The following is a 23,451-nucleotide window of genomic DNA, read 5'->3' on the forward strand; positions in this document are numbered from 1 at the left end:
CTTACTTTTGCTTTGATTGTAGACCACAATTTTTAAATCTCTGATTTATTGCTTAAAGATAATTATAAAAAATATTTTCAATATACAATAGTAAAGTTAATTTTATATAAAATTATAGAAAAAAAAACCAAAACAAAATGCTAATCCACTAAATAAGGGCTATCTAATGCACCCAAACCGGCTGCAACACCGCCCTCATTGGCAGTAGATATTTTAGTACGCAACATATGACCAGCTTGATAATTACAAATGATATTATCAACATCTCCAATAACTACACCGAAAATGCCCAATTCTGATACAACATCAACTACAGGTGGAGGCATAGGTCCACCGGGACGTATCATATAACCTTTGGTGACAGGTGGTTGTATAAGATCCATTAAAATCCAAGCAGAACGTTCTACTCGTGTCATTTTCTATACAGAATTTAAATTATCAACTCTGTAACTAACTACATATACTAAAAACAACAAAAAAAAACTTACCCTTAAAACATCGGGAATATCTAAACCATAAACATTATTACCGCCTCCTTCACGTTGAGGTTTCAAAACAAAACGTTCGGGTTCTTTTAAGGCCATCTCATAGGTTGCATTACCTACATCGTTATCTTCCAAAGAATAAAGACCAGTAAATATTTTACCAACTGCCTTAATTTCTTCCGGGTCATTGATAAATCTTTCCAACATTTCAGGTTGTGCTAAAGCCTGTTGCACTTTCTTGGTGCCAGCCAAGTGATAATGTATCGAAGGACATTTAATAGCAGTAGAACACTCCATTAAATAACGTGCATCCCATTCATTTTGTGAGTGATAATGTCCAGGTTCATAACCAGCACGGAAATATATAACAGCTACTTCATAATCTTCTCTGGAGATATCAAAGAAATATATTTTTTAATCTTAATCTTAATTTAAGAGTTATTTTTGTAAACTTACACAATAAGCTCTTTTTTTAAGCTTAATTTTCCATGCTCATGGACTTGGGTTAAAGTACGTCTTAATACTTTAATGTGTGGACATTTTTCGCGTATATAAAATTCATGAAATCTCTGTAAATATGACAAAGTTAATAAAATTTAAATATTTTCACTCAAAGATATAAGAAATAAGTGTTATAAAATTGTGGGGCAGAATCAGAATTTTGATAAATAAATACAAATCTTATTATTCACTGTTCTGGCTGACCTCTTGATACATGTTTTGAAAAAGCAGAACACGGCATTAATTTGCCTTCTAGTAGTGATAGTAACTAATTGATATTTAGCTTTATTTTAAAAGCGTTTACATTTTAGACATTCGATTTACCTCAAAAACTTTGCACAATATATTGAGAACAAAAATTAATTGCACTTTTAAATATGAAAATAAATAGATAATGCTTACCTGATCGCAAATATTATAAGAAACATCCTCAATAATAAACATAATAACAGCATTTGGATTATTGTAAATCTCCCAAGCACGTATCATGCCATCGCAAATACCAGATAAAGCCTTATTTTCAGGCATCTAAAATTAACAAAAAACAAATATGATTGTAAATTTATTTAATTACAAAATAGACAAATTAAACTTACATTCTTTAGCTTCCCATATTGACCCATTTCTCCCAAAACATAGCTATAATAAGAAAAACATTATATTAGTTAAAAATTTAAAAAAATATTGCCAAATACATACACACAACATACATATATAGAAAAAATACATTAAAAACGCTTACAAATACCCTTTTTGTACATAAATCTAATATAAATACCATGCATTAACAGTAAGTTTAAAAAAAAGAAAATGAAGGGAAAATTATTCTAGAAGAAAAAAAAAAAACTAAAAGATGTAGCATTTAAACCAATTCTTTTTCGCACAATATCAATGATGCCCAACAAAAATTTAAAAACTGTGAACTATAGAATGTAAAGTAAAAAAAGTTTTGAAAGTACCTCTGTAGAGGCAACATGTGTGTGGATATGCCACCAAAACTAGAGGCAATGGTGTTGATTTCAACTTGTTTAATAGCATTTTCTTCAGACGTGTGAGCCAAATAGTCAGAACGTAAGATACCAAGGGATAAGGCCTGTAATTGTACATATAACAAAAAACAAAAAAAAGAAACAGAAAACAACGACATGAAAAGAAAATTTTTAATTTAATAAAATATTTGTTAAAAAAATATATTATTTGTTTAATTAGTATTAACCGTTGGAGGTATTTTATTTGATTAAATGATAGATGAATTGCATTGGGAGAAGTAACTTGATTTTTCTAAGACGGGTCATTTGAAAAGCAGCTCACTCTAATTAACAAAATAATATCGTACGTAATTTTGCGAAAAAGAATCCCTGGCCGAACTGTGTGCCATCATAAAAAACGCATTCAAGAAAATATAATTTAAAAAATAAACAATATTAGTTTTTACGCTATAACAGCATGCATGGAGCTTAGGCTTAAAGCACTATTTACTATTATAATAAATCAAATTCGAAAAAATAATTAAAAATATTTTTTATGTCTAAGATAAAAAAAGTTAATTAAAAATAATTTAAATAAAAAATAAGCAATGTTTTATAAGAATTATTCAATAAATCTAGGGAAGTTTAAAGAAGGCGAATAACTAAAATAAAAACTTTAGTTTATCTGCTTTATAAATAACAACCCTTTATAAACTATTAAAATGTAGAAAAATACAATTACAATACTACTTTTAATACAGCGACTAAAACTCGAGACAAGAAAGAAACATAATTATTATATAATTAGCACCTTTGTATGGCTTTACTGGCTGGTCCTAAATGGCCAAAACCAGACGCTATAGTATTAATTTCAACTTGTTTCCAGCAACAGAAGGCACAGGGTTTTTCACTTTTAACTGTTATTTCTAAGTCTTTACATCTAGATTCCAACATCAAATCACTTCGCAAAATGCCCAACGATATGCGCTTCATTTTTTTAAAGTGAATAAAGAAAAATAATAAATAAAAAAAATAAAAAATTATAAAATGTAATTAGGAATAAATGTGGATAAAGCTAGAGAAATAATTTAAATAATAAGCATAGAAAATATTTAAGTAACAACTATGGAAAAATATTTTTGAGATTGATTTATATGTACATATTAACAAATTTTTTACAAATATTATTAATATAATATATAGAATTCTTATTCACTATCGCTAATAATTTTATTTTTTTACCATTTTTAATTCACTTAACTAAAATTTTTTTAAGTGAAGAAAATGGTAAACGAATGAAGAAAAACAAGGAATACATATAAATTGAAATTTACATTCACGACAAATGAAATCATCAGTAAATTGGTATGTTGGTTAATGTTATACATTTTCTAATCAAAAAATACCGATTTATTATATTTTGTTTTCGTTCAGGAGGCAACTTTGAGGATTAGATTAAAAGATGTTTACATGAACATTTACATCAATTCGAAATTGGCTGGAATCACATAGATAATGTAAAAATTTATATTTTCTTGATCTAACAGCAAAATTCGGAATTTTATTCTGGAATTGGTTACAGTTCTTTCCAATGATTTTTATATCTAACTTTCAATTCTAAGTATGCACTTTTCTAATAGCCTCCGATTTCCTAATTGAAAGTTTAATTAAGACGATAATGAGAGTACTATGTATTTCAAAGGTGTTAATGGGGGAAAAAGAGTAAAGTTTCAGACCGAATAACAGTCCTATCTATCTATCTATCTATCTATCTATCTATCTATCTATCTATCTATCTATCTATCTATATCTATCTATCTATCTATCTATCTATCTATCTATCTATCTATCTATCTATCTATCTATCTATCTATCTATCTATCTATCTATCTATCTATCTATCTATCTATCTATCTATCTATCTATCTATCTATCTATCTATCTATCTATCTATCTATCTATCTATCTACAGTGGACGTCCAATAGTACGTATACTCTTTATTACGAATATCCAATAATACGAATGGCAAAATTGTTGCATTGTCTACTCTATAGTACGAATAAAGTCACAATTTTTCTGTTCGATAGTACGAATAACGCATTTTTTATGGGAATTTTGGTTTTATTTACGTATGAATGAAGTTTTTATTATGTTTTTATTTTATTATTTCGGTATCATTCACCTTAAGCTCAGTAATTTTGAAGTTTTTTTGTATTTATTACAAGTGTTTTGTATTTTTAAAAATCCTATACACACAATTTACTGCATGTATATTTACAAATCAACAATTATTTAGTGTTATTAATTTATTTTATTGGAATTTTGATGACCCAAGAGAAGAAATTACATTGGATGATAACGCCAATGAGGAAAGTATTTTATTAGTTCCCGACAATAACTCTGCTGAGAACAATATTGAAGCCTCAAAAGCGCTGTTATTGAAAAAGCCGTAAAAATCATTTTACAATGTAATAAACATCGATGTTAAATGATGGATTTTTTAATAAGTAAAATGCTATTTATATACATATGTATGTATGAACTGTTAATTTTGAAAGTAGTGTGACTCCACATTCCGAACAATGGGTTTAAGGATGTCCCTTTTATGCCTGTTTATGTACAAGAAATTTATTTAAAATAATACACATTTATAATATTTTGTTCCGTTATGTAATTTTTCATGAAAAATAAAACAAAAATAAATAAAATCCAATATTTTATGTGTATTATTTGAATTTAAACATACAAAATGTGTTGTTCAATAATACGAATTTTTCGGTATTACGAAAGGGCCTGACACTATATAATTCGTACTAGTGGACGTCCACTGTATCTATCTATCTATCTATCTATTACTATCTATCTATCTATCTATCTATCTATCTATCTATCTATCTATCTATCTATCTATCTATCTATCTATCTATCTATCTATCTATCTATCTATCTATCTATCTATCTATCTATCTATCTATCTATCTATCTATCAATCTATCTACATAATTCAAATGTTTATAAAGGGAAACATTTTAAAATATATTACAAAAGAACGTGAGGCAGTCTGACCTTCACCATATGTTTGTATTTACATTGTCAAGGTAACACTCTCTATAAATCTGTTGCCTTGAATTGTGTTAGATAATTGCCTAAGCAATATTGTATGATATGCTTAAATGATAAGAATACTATTAATCCAACAACATACCTGACCAAAACCATTAGCCAACACTTTCTTATAAATATTAAATAAATTTCCAGTAAATTCATCAACTTTTATTGTTTCCGCCAAAGTGGTGGTCAAAAATTCTTCATCATGAGCCACATTATGCATAAGACGATTTATAATAACCTGCAAAGCGACAGCCTTTTCAAATTCTTTGCGTGGAAACGAGGAGGGTGTCAATAAGAAGGGAGCAAACTGCAATTATGTTAATCCATTAATATCTTAAGTAATTTTATGTATGAAAAATACAATGATTACTCACATTTAAAGAATCTGGACTAAAATTAGTTTTAGAACGCATAGCAGCCCCATGCATAATAGCCCAATCTTTGGCTTTTTCGGTAACTTCGAGCAATAATGGTTCGGGTATGGGTATAGAAATACATTCTTCCAAAGTAGGATTTTCGGACATTATTATTGAAGTTGTTTTCTTTTACAGTGAATTAATTAATTTTCCTGTTTAAGTGCTAATGTAGTATTTTTATCTTGTCCGGAGCACAGTCACTGTATAAACTGTACAATAACAAAAATATATTTAAAATAGATAAACAAACGACTACATGAATTAGCAATTTTTTTATGATGAAATATGATTACTTTAAAATTTTTGTTTTAATTTTTTACTTTTTGATTTTATTTAAAGCTTACATGTGTATGTGCGTGTTTTTGTTCGTATTCGCGTGTTTTTTTATTGTAATTTATTTACACATTTACTACCAAAGTGTATTTATAAAATGACGACAATCAGAATTTTTTTGCTTTGTTATTATTTAATTTATTAACACTTAGTTAGTTTATTACTGAAGGAATGTTTTACTTTAAATTTGGGAAGTTTAATAGTACCAAAAATATGTAAAAATTTAATATGAAAGAGCTGTATATTGGCTAGAAATTTGATAAGAATGCAAACTTTTAAGTTTTTTTTTGCTTTTCTTTTGTTGTTTTCCAATCAGATGATTGTGTTTGGTTGCCAGATGGTAAAATTGATTTGTGTTTTTATGATAAAAAGGGCGATTTTAATAAAAAATAATTTAATTTAAAAATTTATCTAGATAAATATCTACTGAGAGCATATAATGGTTTAAAATAAAAATGTTTTCTTGTTTTCATAAATTCCAAATTTTATTAATGATAAAGTGTTGTGAAAAACAGTTCTGGCAATACCAAACAAACAGGGTGTTATGCTCAGTGACACTAAAAACTGTTACAATTTAAAAGTGTTTCACTCAATGCGTTTGTGCTTATATCTGTAACGCATAAAAATATTGATGATTGATCAGAATCCTTTTCTGAGACAATTGAGCAATATGCGCCAGTCCATATACATATTGTATTTATACTACAGGTTAAAATCTTAAAGAGAAATGAATGCAACTTGTCACATTATCTTTTATTGCTCCAAGGACGAGCTTCTATAAATCTGAATCTCAGAATTTATATCAGGTTTTCGAGATATCATGTCATGAAGTTTGAAAAGCACTTTTTTGCCATATTTGAGAAGCCATAACAGCGCGAAGATACCTTTATTTATAAAATTTGTTATGTCATCTGAAACTCCAACTTATCGACTTTAGAATAAAGGTTTAACCACTGTTAACCACAACTAAACGATATCTCAGAAAAGATAAAATTTTGGATACATTTTGAGCAGATTCGTATTCAACGCTGCTAAATACTTTAGAAAAGTATTCTTTGGTCTCTGAGTTAAACAATTGTTGGTTTGTCTTATAGACCGAACGATTTTTTAATTCAAGTTAGTGATTAGTTCTGAATAATAAATCATTTTAGACGAATTTTTTTTAATGCTTTGTTTTTAACCGATAGAGATCATATATCGGTAAATTGTGGATCGTTCCTCATAAAATTTGATAGAAATATTAGTTCAGAAAGATCTGATTTACACTAGAACACAAACCACTAACCTACCGGATGCCAATATTCATTTTCTTAAAAAACCTAATGTGGATCAATTTTGTTAATTTTCAATACCAAGGAAACTGCATGAACATAAATTTCGGACCTCTATCTAGAAAGAATGACGAAGATGGCTAAATAGAATTTAATAAAGAAACAGAGAATTATATGCTTTGGTGGGTTTACGGTCAAAATATATCGATGTGTTACAAACAAAATGATTTAAACAATATATTTTTTGATTATCGTTATTAACGCTTGGATCAAGAAAAACAATCACTATTTTTTAAATAATTTTTCAGTTTTTTTTTATTATACTTCATCAAATTTTCATATATAGTTACAGAAAAATCTTTCTGATTGCATTACTAAATATTTGTTTGGTATTATCTTTTGTTTCATTTCATAAATCATGATGAATCTCGGTTATTTCTTTCATTTATGTTTTGTTGGTTTTGTTCTTAGTAGCATGTTGTTGTTGCAATAAATGAAAAAGAAAATGTATGCAGCCCGGCGCCAATTTCAAACTCATAATAATAGTAATTATTTATAGATTTTTTTTTTTTTGTTGCAATTTTGTTTCGTTTTTATTAATTTTTAGCTTGATATTAATGTGTTTGTTTTTTTTTAAGATTAAAATAACAAAGAAAACCATTATTTTGTTAATTATTTGCTTTTTTGTTTTTTTATAGTAGGTTTTGTTTATGTTTTAGAGTTGTTTGTTGTTTTGATCAACTTCAAATAGAAATTACACATTACACAGAGTTTATTATATTTAATTATTTATATATTTATATGTATATTTTAGTTTTTCTTAAGATTTCTTTTCAAAATATGGTATTTACTCTTATATTTTGTTTTAATTTAAAAAAAAGTAACGTGTTTAAAGAAAAATAAAGTAAGAAATATACATGTGTGTATGCAAGAAAAAAAGTTTAGAAGCCAACAAATTACAATTGTAATGTGATTTTAGGCTTTAAAGAACTGCTTAAAACCTTTCATTTAAAATTGTAATTTATTTGCTGTTTAGCTTTACATAATATTTTTTTTATTTTTATATATTTTTTTTTTGTTTATTTAATGTCCAGCAGCCTCAAGATAATAAAAATTAAAAAAATAGTGTGTGTGTATAGAGAAATGCAAACAAAAAGTTATAAATTTAAATACGATAAAAAAAAACACAGTTAAATAAAACACACCCTAGTGATTTAAAAGGAAAATAAACTTAAAACTAAACAAAGAAATCAATAAAACTAGTTTTTTAAGAAATAAGAAAAAGAAAATAACACTCCCTTAAATAAACCAGTTTAAAAAATTATTGTTGCTTTTACTTTACTTGCAACAGGAGTGTTATAAATGTTGTAATTAATAGTTTTTTTAATATTAGTTTAGACTTGAGAAAACAAAACCTTTAATTTTAAAAATTTGCTAAATTATTTCTTTTTTTTGTAAGTTATTATCATACTAGTTAAAAAGTTTGCATAGGACTGTGCTAATTTTCTTTTTTTTTTAATTATTAAACGGAAGTATTGAAACAATTATTATAAAGCAAAACGAATTTTTTTTTAACAGTTAACATACGTTTTAATGCAGTAGCCATGTTTTAAATTGTGTAAGCTCTAGTTGATGTGTTAAGTGTTCTTGTTTTAATGATTTTCTGTAACTATTAAATGCGGCAAACTAGGGAAAAACTATGTATAATTTTTTAAGACATAAAGGAAAAAGAGAATTTTTTATATAAAGGAGTATAAGAGAGCTTAAACAAACACAAAATATAAGCAGCAATAGAAATATTCATGATAAAAATATTTAAGTTTTTTTTTTTTTTTTTGCTAAATTAGGTTTCGTTTGTCGTAAGTGAAAACGTAAAAAGTTTAATTAATTATTTAAAAAAAAAGAAAGAAATATGAGTTTTTGTTTTCTTTACACTTAACTAGGTAAATTGATTTTGTTTGTTATACGAGTTTCTTTTTTTATATTACGTTTTTTCTTTTGAAATATTTGCTGCTCTTCTCTTAAGGATTTAAGTTTGTTTTTTATTTAAATTTTACTGATTTTTTTTTATTATTTTTGAATTTTGTATGTTGCAAATTTGTTTTCTTAATTTCTTTTTTTTTTATTATTATTATTATTTTTCTTCTGTAACATGCAGCTTTTTATTTAAAACTGCTAGCAAAACACAAAAAACATAACACTCATTTTTGTTTCTGCATCTTCTAGTTAGATGTTCAGAGTACAAATTTGCCAAATATAATACCAAAAATTATAGCAGCGATAGCAATCGCTATATAAAACATTGGAATTTGATTCTCAGCCATAACAGGAGTATAGGGTTCACCCATGGGGGGTTTAGAAGGTGATGATCGATTTCTGATTATTTCCTCCTAAAAAAGAAAAGTTATTGAAAAACAAAATAATTAAATAATTTCAACAAATTACCTTTATTTTCAACAATTCTTTTCTCAAATTACTGTTTTCTTCCCGCAACTGTCTGAGTTCATTTGTCTGCCATTCAGTTTGATCCGAATTATCCAGATTAAGGATCTAAAAGAAAAAAACCAAGAATTCTTTTAAAATATTCTAAATAATTAAACACTAACAAAAACTAACCTTTTCTTCATTCTTAACTTTAAGAGGTTGCGAAGCCTCAGTTTTAACAGCTTTAACAGCGGTTGCTGCTGTCTCTTCACGATGACCTTCTGGCATTTCAAAGACACACTTCAATTTGGCATCCATAAAGTGTTCTGGTGGCAATTCCTTCCACTTTTTTTTAGAATTTCAAGAAAAACAATCAGATATATTAAAAAAAAATTATAACAAATTCACTTATCATAAAAAACAGCACAATAAGACAAATAACAAACACAAAATAAATCAAAACTAAAAAAACAAATATTTACAATATTTACATATTTGTTGGGATCCTGTGGTTTTTCATTTGAGGGGCTCACAATACTTTGCACCATAAACTTATGCTTATTTTTTCGAAAGGATCAAAATTGAAGGGTTGCAAACAAACTGTAAATGAGGTTGAAAATAAAATTTCATTACTTAATAAACGAGTTGCAGTAATAATTTTACTCACTTTCAACAGAAACGCTATCATTTGGAGAAACGCAACCGAAATTTGGACGTACACAATAACGTTTTGGAGCGGTTGTTTTAATTTTAAACAAAATGGTTTCATCCGATGGATTCGTAAGTTTAAGTGTTGTTATAACTGGACTAGTAAATGGACCTTGAAATAGAGTAAGGAAAGTGATTAAATATATTGTTAAAAACAAAATAATTTTTTTATTAAAATAACATCATTAAACCCCATTTTCACTACCTTCAGTTATCGTTTACCAGGTAGTTATTCTATCAGTTAAGACAATTTTTATATGGGAACTGTATATATTCCGAGGCCTTATAGTTAGCGGAATCGTATCAAATATTTGATGAGGCACTATTTTTTATAATTTATATAATTTTTCGATCCTATTAAGTAAAAATATATTCCGAGGTCTTATACATAGCGGAATCGAATAAGCTGTGTCTGTCTGTCCGTCTGTATGTTTGCTGAAATCAAAGATCTGATGACCCCAGACATCTTCGGGACCCAAATCTTTAACAATTCTGTCTGACCGAACTAACTAACTAACTAACTAACTAACTAACTAACTAACTAACTAACTAACTAACTAACTAACTAACTAACTAACTAATTAACTAACTAATTACTACTAACTAACTAACTAACTAACTAACTAACTAACTACTAACTAACTAACTAACTAACTAACTAACTAACTTAACTAACTAACTAACTAACTAACTACTAACTAACTAACTAACACTAACTAACTAACTAACTAAAAGTAAGTAAGTAAGTAAGTAAGTAAGTAAGTAAGTAAGTAGTAAGTAAGTAAGTAAGTAAGTAAGTAAGTAGTAAGTAAGTAAGTAAGTAAGTAAGTAAGTAAGTAGTAAGTAGTAAGTAAGTAAGTAAGTAAGTAGTAGTAGTAAGTACGTAAGTAGTAAGTAAGTCCGTACGTAAGTCCGTACGTAGTCCGTCCGTCCGTCCGTCGTCCGTCCGTCCGTCCGTCAGTCGTCCGTCCGTCCGTCCGTCCGTCCTCGTCCGTCCGTCCGTCCGTCCGTCCGTCGTCGTCCGTCGTCGTCCGTCCGTCGTCCGTCCGTCCGTCCGTCCGTCCGTCCGTCCGTCCGTCGTCGTCGTCCGTCCGTCCGTCCGTCCCGTCCGTCCGTCCGTCCGTCCGTCCGTCCGTCCGTCCGTCCGTCCGTCCGTCGTCCGTCCGTCCGTCCGTCCGTCCGTCCGTCCGTCCGTCCGTCCGTCCGTCCGTCCGTCCGTCCGTCCGTCCGTCCGTCCGTCCGTCCGTCCGTCCGTCGTCCGTCCGTCCGTCCGTCCGTCCGTCCGTCCGTCCGTCCGTCCGTCGTCCGTCCGTCCGTCCGTCCGTCCGTCCGTCGTCCGTCCGTCCGTCCGTCCGTCCGTCCGTCCGTCCGTCCGTCCGTCCGTCCGTCCGTCCGTCCGTCCGTCCGTCGTCCGTCCGTCCGTCCGTCCGTCCGTCCGTCCGTCCGTCCGTCCGTCGTCCGTCCGTCCGTCCGTCCGTCCGTCCGTCCGTCCGTCCGTCCGTCGTCGTCCGTCGTCCGTCCGTCCGTCCGTCCGTCCGTCCGTCCGTCCGTCCGTCCGTCCGTCCGCCGTCCGTCGTCTCCGTCCGTCCGTCCGTCCGTCCGTCCGTCCGTCCGTCCGTCCGAGTCCGTCCGTCGTCCTCCGTCCTCCTCGTCCCTCCGTCCCTCCCCTCCCTCCTACCCTCCCTCCCTCCCTCCCTCCCTCCCTCCCTCCCTCCCTCCCTCCTCCCTCCCTTCCCTCCTTTTGTAAATGCAAAATAATTTTGAAATCTGGTCTGTGTAAAAACATATATGTATATACATTTTAAGGTCAAGTAATTTTTATAAAATATTTGGTATTAAGGGGATTATTAGGGGATAACAAAATTATTATTGTCATTACAATATTGTATACAGATTAGATCTACGATATCTAAATATGTGCGATTAGATTTCAACTTTAAAACTAAAACCTATACAAAGGATAAATTATGGTGACTAAAGCATATATTAATAAATTAAATAAAAATGAAAAAAAGTAATAATAATGACAAATTAATAACACGTCATATTAAATATATTGTACATACATAGAACAAAAAAATAACAAATGCATTTATAAGCAATCTTAGATAATACAACAAAATATTAAATTATTAAATATGATTTAAAAAAAATAGAAAAAAATTTGTCACATTTTAACCGCACACAATAAAAATAGATTTCAAGAGGCACTTAAAAGCTCAACGTATAAGAAAAGAAGGTGTTCAAAATATTCTCAATAGAATAGAAAGGAAAAAATAAAAGAATTTTTATATTAAAAGTGGGACAAGTTTACATTGAACAAATAAATGTTTGATAGCTTTAAAGGAAATAAACAAAAAAGGACAAACACAGCAAGGAGAGAAGAAGTATGATTTTATAATAGATTTTACTATCAGACAAAAGTTGCCAAAATGTATGTGATAAAGCAAAAACAATGTTGTACGCTAGTAAACCTTAAGAGTATATTTTTTTGTAGCTAAAGACGTCATTTTATGTTTGTCTTGTAACTACACCATTTGCAAAAGAAATTTAGAAAAACACTATTGAAACAGAGATATTTTTTTAAGTTTAGAAAGACATTTTTTTCGAAAAGAACTTACTCTACGGTCGAGAATCTTTGTAATGACGTAACAGTAATATTTAAGTCAACTACAGGATCTTGTTTCAAATTGCTTGAAACTTAATTCCCCAGCTAGAAGTGTTGGCAAACAAAATCAGCCCATTAAATTGTCACGCTAAATAAGTTACAGGTGTAGGTAAGCATGAAGACGTAACATGAGTGTGTTTAAATATATGAAAAGCAAGAAACAAATGCAAAATGAAAAGAACTTGAAAGAATCATCATCATTCATTTAATATTTGTCGACCTCAAAAACCAAAGAATAGAATAAAATAATAATAAAAAAAACACAAATTTAGTGGAAAATACTTTATTTCTCAAGCATGTGCTCTATATGGGGCTGGAGGGTATAATATGAAATATATACATATGTAATATTTATTATTTCAGTGTATTTTATTTTAGTGAAATAGAAGCAAAAAAAGCAAACTGCATTCAAGAAAAATTTTTCAATTATTTTCAAAATGTTTAAGTTGAAAATTACAAAGTAAAAGAAATTGTAATCAAATATGAATAAATTTATGTATTTTATGAATTCTCATGATTTAGCTTAAATTTTTTTTGGAACATAAAATCGAATTTCCGAAGTTAACTTAATGCGCTATAAAACCTATTAAAATTAAATTGAAAATAATTAAAAATTTTCAAAATTTTTTTCAAAAATGTTAAGTTCGAAATGGAAAATATTAGCAAAAAACAATATTTTTCTGAATTCTCATGATTAATGGTTTATTTCATAGCTTTCAAATTTTTAGAATACAAGTTCGAATTTTCGAAGAAATTTATAGAAACTTCAAACATTTTTTCAAAAAATCTAAGTTCGAAATGGAAAACTGTAAGAAATTTTCCATAAATATTAATAAATTTATATTTTTCTCAATCCGCATGTTTTATGGATTATTTTAAAAGCATTAAAATTTTTTGGAAATAAGTTCGATTTTTCAAAGTTATGTAAAAACGTTTTTTTTTTCAAAAAGTCTATGTTCGAAATGGAAAACTGTAAGAAATTGTGCATAAATATTAATAAAATTATATTTTTCTGAATCCGCATGTTTTATGGATTATTGTAACAGGTTTAAAATGTTTTCGAACATAAGTTCGAATTTTCGAAGTTATCTAAAAACGCTTACATTTTCATACTAAATTGAAAATAATTAAAAATGTATAAAAAAATATAAAATTTTTATCAAAAAGTTTAAGTTCGAAATTAAAAATTGTTAGAAATTGTTCATAAATATTAATAAAATTATATTATTCTGAATCCGCATGTTTTAGGGATTATTTTAACAGTTATAAAAACGCTTACATTTTCATACAACATTGAAAATAATTAAAAAAAACACGAAAATTTTCAAAAATGTTTAAGTTCGAAATTGAAAACTATAATTTAAAGAATCCTGCCTCATGATTTATTTATAATTTTCACTGCGTTAAAAATGTTTCGAACTTAAGTTCGAATTTTCGAACATAACTTAAAAATCTTATATTCTGAATCTACAATGTAAATATAAAATGTTTTAAGTTCGAAATTGAAAAGTGAAAGAAATTGTCCTTAAATATTAAAAAATTTATATTATTCACCCCTATTCTGCAGTTACGCTACGATCGAAAATTAATATTCCAACAAAAAACGGAATCGTAAGAAAAAGAAGAAGCAATTCCAGATTATTTCAATGCTTTACGATTACGATCGTAACTACGTTTTTGTAAGTTGTTATTTTAGTGACGGAGCTTCGAATCGAAATGCAGAATACCAAAGTTGCCAAACGGAAAAAATTTCGATTCGAATTGAAATGCAGAATAGGGGTGATTATGAAGCCCAACTACTTAAAGCTTATTTTCGCAGTTTTATTATGAAATTACTTTGAAAATATTTTAGATTTATTAAAAATAAAAAGTTTCGAAATTGGAAATTGTTCTCAAATAAAACTAAAATTACACAAAAAAGTTTTAATAATGTTAATATGAAATATAAAAATATAGAAATCTATTAACCAATAATGCAAATTTATTGTAATCTTTTATAAACTTTTAAAGAAAATTAGTAAAATACAAATCATACTATTTATGAACTTTTCATATTTTGAATGAAAATGTTTTGGAAAAAAGTCATGTTCAATTCATACTATTTACAACAAAATACATTCCAGTTATATGGTATGGTATATTTATATAAATTTTCCTTAAGTGGAGATTACTGACTTTGCTTCTTTACTTTTAATAACATGAATCACACTCTTTCCACTATAGAAAAAAGGTTTATATATAGAAAGACAACAACACCAAAATAAAAACAAAAGACCAAATTAAAAAAAAGAAAAAAAAAAAAAAAACAAATCAAAACATTTCTACTAGTAGTACAAACACAGGCAGCAATATGATTTTTGAAATTTCTCTTACGTTCGGTAGTGTAACAAAACAGAGCGAGTGAATAACTGAGTGGGTGGTTCGTTGTTTTATTAAAGGGAGGGAGATAAGGTTAAAATTCAACGCAACAAAATATTAATCATAAATGTGGCAATAATAATTAGTAACAGCAATCAAAACACAAATTTTTGTGTGTGTTTGCAAAATAAACAAAAACACAAAATTTTTAAAACCTTTAAAAAAATACAAATATAATGAAAAATAGAAAAATATGATGGCGAAAAATAAAAGAAAATATTTAGTATAGGAATAGGAATATACAAATTCAAATCGTAAAATATAAAAACAGAACACGACGTGTTGCATAAACGATGACAACATTTTATTTGTTTTGCACCAAAAAAAAAAAGGCAAAAGAATAAAAGACAAATTATAACAAGACGAACAAAAATAATATAAACTGAAAAGTAAATGACCTAAGATCTAATATATACAAGTATTGTATACACGAACATACACACAAACTCAAACACATTATTTGACAATTTAAAATTTTAAAACTTATCTTTTTGCATGCTTTTACAATTGAATGAATACATTAATGTAACAATTGTTATAAGTCTTAACAAAGACAGACAGTTTTTTTGAATAAATATAAAAAATATTGGTTAGTTTTTTTTTAAGCAATACTTATTTAATAATCTTTATTATAACGTAAGGTTTCTTGGGTTTATTTTTCTGACTATAAAATGAAACTATACAGAAATGTTGCATTGCAAAGTGAACGTATGTATGTGTATTGATTTTTTTATGTTGTTTTGCTTTACACAACCCACAAAACCCTAACAACTGCAAAAACCCACAAAATATTTACTTTGGAAATTAAATTCGTAGAAAAGAATCTAATATTAACAACAAACAAAAACAAAAAGTGGAATATATTAACCTAGTAATTACTCAGAGAACTATGAAATTTATTTTAAATGCTTGTAGTATATAATGAATTAAGGTACACAACAACAACAACTAAAAGAAGAACAATAACAATAAATGGCTGGCACACGTCACACATGAACCCACTTTATACTTGTATGTAATTTTTATATGTTCAAAGGTGTCATATCTACATTCAACAATAATTCACTTGCTAAAACTTTAACCTCAAAGTATGATAAAAGAAATTACGAAAAATAACAATATATAACAGGTTTTGCTTTGTTTATATAGTTTCCTAGCAAGAAAATAATATTTTTTAATAAAAATCCACCATTAGTCTTAATAACTTGAATAAGAAATGTGAATTGTCTAAAAATGAGAAGTAATTTTAAAACAAGCAAATTATTTAGTATTCCAACAAGTATATACTGTACAATAGACTATAGACGGTACTCCCGACTATGCACTAGACTATAGACTAGACTATAGACAAGACTATAGACTAGACTATAGACTAGACTATAGACTAGACTTTAGACTAGACTATAGACTAGACTATTGACTAGACTATAGAAAAGACTATAGACTAGACTATAGACTAGACTATAGAATAGACTATAGAATAGACTATAGAATAGACTATAGACTAGACTATAGACTTGACTATAGATTAGACTATAGACTAGACTATAGATTAGACTATAGACTAGACTATAGATTAGACTATAGACTAGACTATAGACTAGACTATAGACTAGACTGTAGATTAGACTATAGACTAGACTATAGACTAGACTATAGACTAGAGTATAGACTAGACTATAGACTAGACTATAGACTAGACTATAGACTAGAGTATAGACCTAGAGTATAGACTAGAATAGACTAGACTATAGACTAGACTATAGACTAGACTATAGACTAGACTATCGACTAGACTATAGACTAGACTATAGACTAGACTATAGACTAGACTATAGGCTAGACTATAGACTAGACTATAGACTAGACTATAGGCTAGACTATAGACTAGACTATAGACTAGACTATAGACTAGACTATAGACTAGACTATAGACTAGACTATAGACTAGACTATAGACTAGACTATAGACTAGACTATAGACTAGACTATAGACTAGACTATAGACTAGACTATAGACTAGACTATAGACTAGACTATAGACTAGACTAGACTAGACTATAGACTAGACTATAGACTAGACTATAGACTAGACTATAGACTAGACTATAGACTAGACTATAGACTAGACTATAGACTAGACTATAGACTAGACTATAGACTAGACTATAGACTAGACTATAGACTAGACTATAGACTAGACTATAGACTAGACTATAGACTAGACTATAGACTAGACTATAGACTAGACTAACTAACTAACTAACTAACTAACTAACTAACTAACTAACTACTAACTAACTAACTAACTAACTAACTAACTAACTAACTAACTACTAACTAACTAACTAACTAACTAACTAACTAACTAACTAACTAACTAACTACTAACTAACTAACTAACTAACTAACTAACTAACTAACTAACTAACTAACTAACTAACTAACTAACTAACTAACTAACTAACTAACTAACTAACTAACTAACTAACTAACTACTAACTAACTAACTAACTAACTAACTAACTAACTAACTAACTAACTAACTAACTAACTAACTAACTAACTAACTAACTAACTAACTAACTAACTAACTAACTAACTAACTAACTAACTAACTAACTAACTAACTAACTAACTAACTAACTAACTAACTAACTAACTAACTAACTAACTAACTAACTAACTAACTAACTAACTAACTAACTAACTAACTAACTAACTAACTAACTTACTACAGAAAAGTTTCAAACATTTTCCTTTGCATAGTAAATTTTCGACATTTTTTCAAAATTCATATTCTATTTATGATTTTCTTTTGTCAATTACAAATTTTATTTTTTTGGAGAAATTAAAGAAAAAAATTGAAAAATTTTCGTTAGTTTCATATACAATTTTCGTAAATTTCTCTTTTTATAATTAGAACGTTTTCGAAAAAAAATTCGAAAGTTTTCAAAAAATTGTCGAAAAATGCTTTATTTTAAGAAAATTTCTGATAATTTTGCTATGACCTACACAAAATTTTAAGATTTATTAATCATTAAATTATCGAAAATAAAAGTCTGGCCTTGACTTAATAACAATTAATAAATAAAATGCATTTTGATGCGCTAAACAAGTTTTATACAAACAAATATACACACAAAACACAGACCTTATCTAATGGAAACAAAAAAAAAAAAAAAAACATTAATTAATTTGCTAAAATATGATAACACCCTAGAATTTTTATAAAACAAAAGAATTCAAACTGTTAAAAACAACACAGCTAAACGGTCACTTTAAATAATGCAAGATAAAATAAACTGTTCGATAGAATTTATCTTTAAATCTACCGTTAAAAAGTGGACTTAAATAGTATTCAGAAAACCTTTTATACCGCTAGCAACTGAATTTATATTTCAAATCATTTATTATTCATTTAAGCTAAAAACAACATATTAAAATAATTTATTTACTTTGACACTGTTAAAATGGTTCTAAGTAAAAAAAATTAACACAAAATCTAATAAAAAAAAAGAAACAACTTGGAACGCTTTAAGTTAAAAATAAATAAAAGCGAATGTTTGTTGTTTTCTTTTCGCTGTTTTCATATTTCTGGTTTGCTAATGAATATAAAAGAAATACAAACGCCCTTCTAACCTAGTGAGGAAAATAATGTTCTAAATCTAGACAAAATATAAAGAATTAAAAAAAAAAAACAATTAAGAAATAATAGCCTATAAAGACTATAGAATACACTACACCAAGAGGGTTCAGTAAAGAGGCGTGATAAGGATACTATGGGTCCGATCATTATAGAATTGGTTAGCGTGATTACTATTCGTTATGAAACTTGATTTAATGTTAATGATTAAAAAAATTATGACGGTATTTCGAAATTTATGAGCTTTAGAGGTTCTTTTTCAGGCCTAAGGTCAGTTATGTATTAATAGATAAACGGATTTGCTTTAATCGCTTCGGAACCAATTTCTGGTAAACTTTAGATACAATTTTTAGCCCGTTACAAACATTGGCATAAACGCATTATACTTTTGACTCTGTATTGTTGTAGGGTATTGAAAAGAATCGCCAAAACAACACGCACACATTGTCATCTACATATAATCAAATGACGAGCAGAGACGACACAAGTATGCAGACGCAAGACGACATTCCTAAATAATTTAAAAATTTTATGATTAATTTATAACAGCATAAAAATTATAGAATTTTTATTAATTTTTCAATGGCGCTGTCACTGGCCCCTATGCATGCTGGCTACTTCTGCTAAGGCAATTTCATTGGAATCGTTTTTTTTTTCTAATTCCTCCAAGACTTGCTTCCTTATTATGTATGTTTTTTCTATGCTTATTCTTCTTCCATTTTTTCTTCTTTTTTACTTACCAATAAAGCGCAACTCGCCTGGTGGGTCAATGATTAGCTTGGCTCTAAGCTGGGCCTCAGTAAGAAGGGCCATGTTGTTTTCTTTTTCAGTTAAAATATCTTTAAATTAATACGAAAGAAAATGAGTTTTCTTTTTTTTTTTTTTTTGCAAAAATTCAATTAATTTGTCTTTGCTGCTGCTGCTTTTCTCTGGTTTCTCCCTTCTGCTTTTAGACTTCTTTGCTTTCGTTTTATTCGCTGCGTATGATGATGACTGCAGGGGAATTTTTGTGCTTCGAATTCGGACAGAAGAAAAAAGTGAACTCGTTGTCTTTAGCTTTTTACGGATTTTTTCGTTTTCACACGCCGGGTGTTTTTATCACTGATTTTTTATCGCATTTAAAGAAGAGTACAACTCTTAATCTATGAATTTCTAAATGCAAATTATATTTTCCTGAAATTTGCACAATTTATTTTAATTGCTTAAACGCACAAAATAAAATTTTTTCCAGTTTGCTATAATCCGTTTTGCGTTTTCACATCAATTTTTTTTTTGCTCTCTTCAGTTTTCCTTTTTGCTTCAATTATTTTTGGCAAATTCGCATGCGTCATCAACACGTTGCCAGATTGTGTATGATGTTATACATGTTAATAATTTATTTAAAAGTATAGATAGAAATAATCACTAAGAGTAAATTTTTTATTAAAAAACTACTATTTAAGAGAAATTATTAGTTTAAAGATTAATATTTTCTTTAATAGGCTAATTTTATATTAATTAAAACTAACACGTTACATATGGCATCCTTAAAATTTGAAAGTTTCGCTTTGAATTCGCTGTAATAGGAAGTGTTTGGAAAGAGTTTATATTAAGTGGCAGGGTTGATTTAAGTATAACAGTGAAAGAAATAAATGTTAAATTAAATAAGTAAAAGTTACAATTAATTTTCGAAAAAACTTATTGGATTTAATGCAAATGTTAAAGAGTAGATAAACTAGTAAAGAATCTGTTGAAAACACTTTAATTTATAAAATTTTCCAAAAAAAAAATTTGAAAATTGATACAAAAATTTCTATAAACAACAAAAAGTTCGAAAATGTTATATAAAAAGACAAATTTTCGAAAAATTTATAGAAAAAAAAAGATTTTCTGAAAGAAATTTATAAACATTTTCTATAGAGAGTATGTTTAAAATATTAAAAATGTCTATAGAGATAGGTACATTTTCTATAAAGAGGGAATATTATGATGAAAAATAATTTTGAAAATCTTTTTAAAAAAAGAGAAATTTTGAAAAAAATTTAACATTTACGAAAAAAGAGAAAATAATAAAATTTTTCGAATTTTACTGGATTTTGTTTAAATAAAACTCTTCATTTGTATAACAAAAAACTACTTCCAGTACTTTATGTCTATAAAGATAAATTTTCTATAAAGAGGGAATATTATTATGAAAAATTATTTTCGAAAATCTTAAAAAAAGAGAAATTTTGGAAAATTCTCTAAAAAAATTTAAAATTTACGAAAAAAGAGAAATTTTCGAACATTTGCTAAAAAAAGAAATTAAACAAATTTCTGTGGAAAAAAAAGAGAGAAATTTTGGAAAATTTCCTAAATTTTCTATAAAATAATAGAATTATTCGAATTTTACTAGATTTTGTTTAAATAAAACTCTTCATTTGTATAACAAAAAACTACTTCCAGTACTTTATGTCTATGTATTATTATGAAAAATAATTTTCGAAAATCTTCTTAAAAAAAGAGAAAATTTGGAAAATTCCCAAAAAAATTTAAAATTTACGAAAAAAGAGAAATTTTCGAAGATTTGCAAAAAAAGAGATATTAAACAAATTTCTGTGGAAAAAAATGTTGGAACGTTTTCTAAAAGAGAGAAATTTTGGAAAATTTCTTAAATTTTCTATAAAATAATAGAATTATTAGAGTTTTACTAGATTTTGTTTAAATAAAACTCTTCATTTGTATAACAAAAAACTACTTCCAGTACTTTATGTCTATAAAGATAAATTTTCTATAAGGAGGGAATATTATTGTTAAAAATAATTTTTGAAAATCTTCTTAAAAAAGAGAAATTCCCTAAAAAAATTTAAAATTTACGAAAAAAGAGATATTTTCGTACATTTGCTAAAAAAAAAAATAAATTAAACAAATTTCTGTGGAAAAAAATTTTCTAAAAGAGAGAAATTTTGGAAAATTTCCTAAATTTTCTATAAAATAATAGAATTATTCGAATTTTACTAGATTTTGTTTAAATAAAACTCTTCATTTGTATAACAAAAAACTACTTCCAGTACTTTATTATAAAAGTAAAACACAAACGCTGTAATTCATCAAAATATATAAAAAAATAACAAAACGGGTTTATATTGTAGATATAGGAATGATGAGTTCTACATTTTAACCTTATTTTTTTTTCCAACTTAAGCCAATTCAGTTATTAGCCCTTGAAATTTATCCAAAAATATCTGTTTCGCACTGCAATCCTTCATATTCTCCACAAATTTACGTATATTTTTTGTTATATTCTCCTCCAAAGGATGACCACATTTCTTCATAATCTCCAGTAGCAAAGATTCAAAACTCATAAAGGTTTCTTCATAGATTTGTTCGGGTGCCGATGAAATGATTTTCAATACTTTTATTTCTAATTTTTCAATTTTCTTATTGTCATCTTCGATTTGAGGCAATAGGAATTTTTGTACTATATTCGCATAGTTCGATAGGCAATGACGATAGTTGTTAATAGAGTTGGGATTTTCGGTTTCATTGACAACGCCACTTAGGATGATCATAACATCGGATATATGGGGTAAAAGACGTTCACTGCGTGCTAACCATTCGGTTTCTTTCATTGTACAGCGTACATAATTCTGGGCATGAAAAGGAAGGAAATCGGTTATTTTATATAGACAATAGTTATGTTTAGGCTATGATTCTGTAAGAGAAAGATTAACTTACTATAATTAAAAACATTTCTGCTTCAGATTTATCTTCAATATCGAGACGTATTAAAAATCTATCAAATTCTATGGGTATTTGATCGGGAGTTAGAGAATATTTTTGAAAGTAATACTGAGTGAGAGGTTTATATGAATCCTTTATAACTTTTGTTATCCATTTGCGATCTACAAAATGTAAAAAATAAATCCAATATTATCAAAATATTTAGATGTTTTTAATACATTTTCGAAAAATAAAAAATTTCGAAAATGTTCTATAAAAAGAGAAAATTTTGAAAATTTTCTATAAAACGAGAAAATTTCGAAAATTTTTTATAAAAATAGAAAATTTTGAAATTTCCTATTAAAATATAAAATTTTAAATGAAAATATATGAAATAAAGGTAGAAAAGAATTCTTACCCTTTTCAGTAGCATTTGGTAAAAATTTCTTAGAAGTCTTCTGTATAAACTGTATACATTCGCGTACAATTTCATCTCTAACATCCGAGTAAGTTATCAAATCCCATCTCGCTTTATCCATAATTTGGGCCGCCATCAAAAGAACTGGAGCAGTAATTTCTCCAAAATTTAAAGGTTTATTCGACTGAGACTCACCGTAGGAGCCAATTAAGTTGAGACATTTAACCAAAGGCAACAAATGTTCAAATTGTTGTTGATCCAAATATTGATTAACATGTTTGTGAATAATTTTCTTAAGAAATTCTGTTTTATTATCGGGATAGTAGAGTGTAAAATATATCTCACACAATAGGGCGGGAAAATAACGTTGCTCCAGGCAAGTTAATTCATTAAAAACCCCCA

General features: G+C 28.0%; 3 protein-coding genes across 4 annotated transcripts in view; all 3 read right to left on the minus strand.

The window, feature by feature from the left end:
• Window positions 1-5: 5 nt before the first annotated feature.
• On the minus strand, window positions 6-6,134 carry LOC119604832 (glutathione synthetase-like). 2 transcript variants are annotated; one of them, XM_037957701.1, is made up of 9 exons: window positions 5,827-6,134; window positions 5,441-5,691; window positions 5,161-5,373; window positions 1,946-2,079; window positions 1,583-1,625; window positions 1,389-1,514; window positions 942-1,054; window positions 489-873; window positions 6-419 (listed from the first exon to the last, which is right to left on the minus strand). In XM_037957701.1, exons 2-9 carry the CDS (start codon window positions 5,588-5,590, stop codon window positions 141-143), a joined length of 1,443 nt encoding a protein of 480 aa, XP_037813629.1. In that variant the 5' UTR covers window positions 5,591-5,691; window positions 5,827-6,134; the 3' UTR covers window positions 6-140. The 2 variants fall into 2 exon arrangements, with proteins under 2 accessions (XP_037813629.1, XP_037813628.1); XM_037957700.1 differs by lacking the exon at window positions 1,946-2,079 and adding an exon at window positions 2,766-2,941.
• A 1,645-nt stretch (window positions 6,135-7,779) lies between these two features.
• On the minus strand, window positions 7,780-20,272 carry LOC119604820 (vesicle-associated membrane protein/synaptobrevin-binding protein). Its single transcript, XM_037957680.1, is given in 7 exon segments — window positions 7,780-9,476; window positions 9,532-9,636; window positions 9,703-9,855; window positions 10,002-10,081; window positions 10,084-10,110; window positions 10,178-10,330; window positions 19,691-20,272. Coding segments are annotated over 7 exon segments (747 nt in total). The 5' UTR covers window positions 19,764-20,272; the 3' UTR covers window positions 7,780-9,320.
• Window positions 20,273-21,959: 1,687 nt separating this feature from the next.
• The window catches only part of LOC119604824, a 13,089-nt gene continuing 11,597 nt past the window's right edge, over window positions 21,960-23,451 (minus strand). The window contains exons 2-4 of the mRNA XM_037957691.1: window positions 23,050-23,451; window positions 22,647-22,813; window positions 21,960-22,558 (exon numbers count right to left, since the gene is read on the minus strand). The exon at window positions 23,050-23,451 is cut by the window's right edge and continues 1,611 nt beyond it. Coding sequence (XP_037813619.1) covers window positions 22,109-22,558; window positions 22,647-22,813; window positions 23,050-23,451 — 1,019 coding nt within the window. The 3' untranslated portion in view covers window positions 21,960-22,108. The remainder of the gene's footprint in view (window positions 22,559-22,646; window positions 22,814-23,049) is intronic.

Source organism: Lucilia sericata, unplaced genomic scaffold, assembly GCF_015586225.1.
Source record: "Lucilia sericata isolate MDLA Ls3-8-SP2 unplaced genomic scaffold, ASM1558622v1 Contig000435F_arrow, whole genome shotgun sequence".
NCBI classification, from domain to species: Eukaryota; Metazoa; Arthropoda; class Insecta; order Diptera; family Calliphoridae; genus Lucilia; species Lucilia sericata.

Coding starts and splice junctions, on each gene's coding strand:
- LOC119604832 (XM_037957700.1), bottom strand. CDS start 5,590: ATGTCCGAAAATCCTACTTTGGAAGAATGTATTTCTATACCCATACCC. Junction 1,626..2,765: donor GCCAGTAAAGCCATACAAAG/GTGCTAATTATA, acceptor TTCTTATTATAG/CTATGTTTTGGGAGAAATGG. Junction 1,055..1,388: donor CTTATAATATTTGCGATCAG/GTAAGCATTATC, acceptor TCATATTTACAG/AGATTTCATGAATTTTATAT.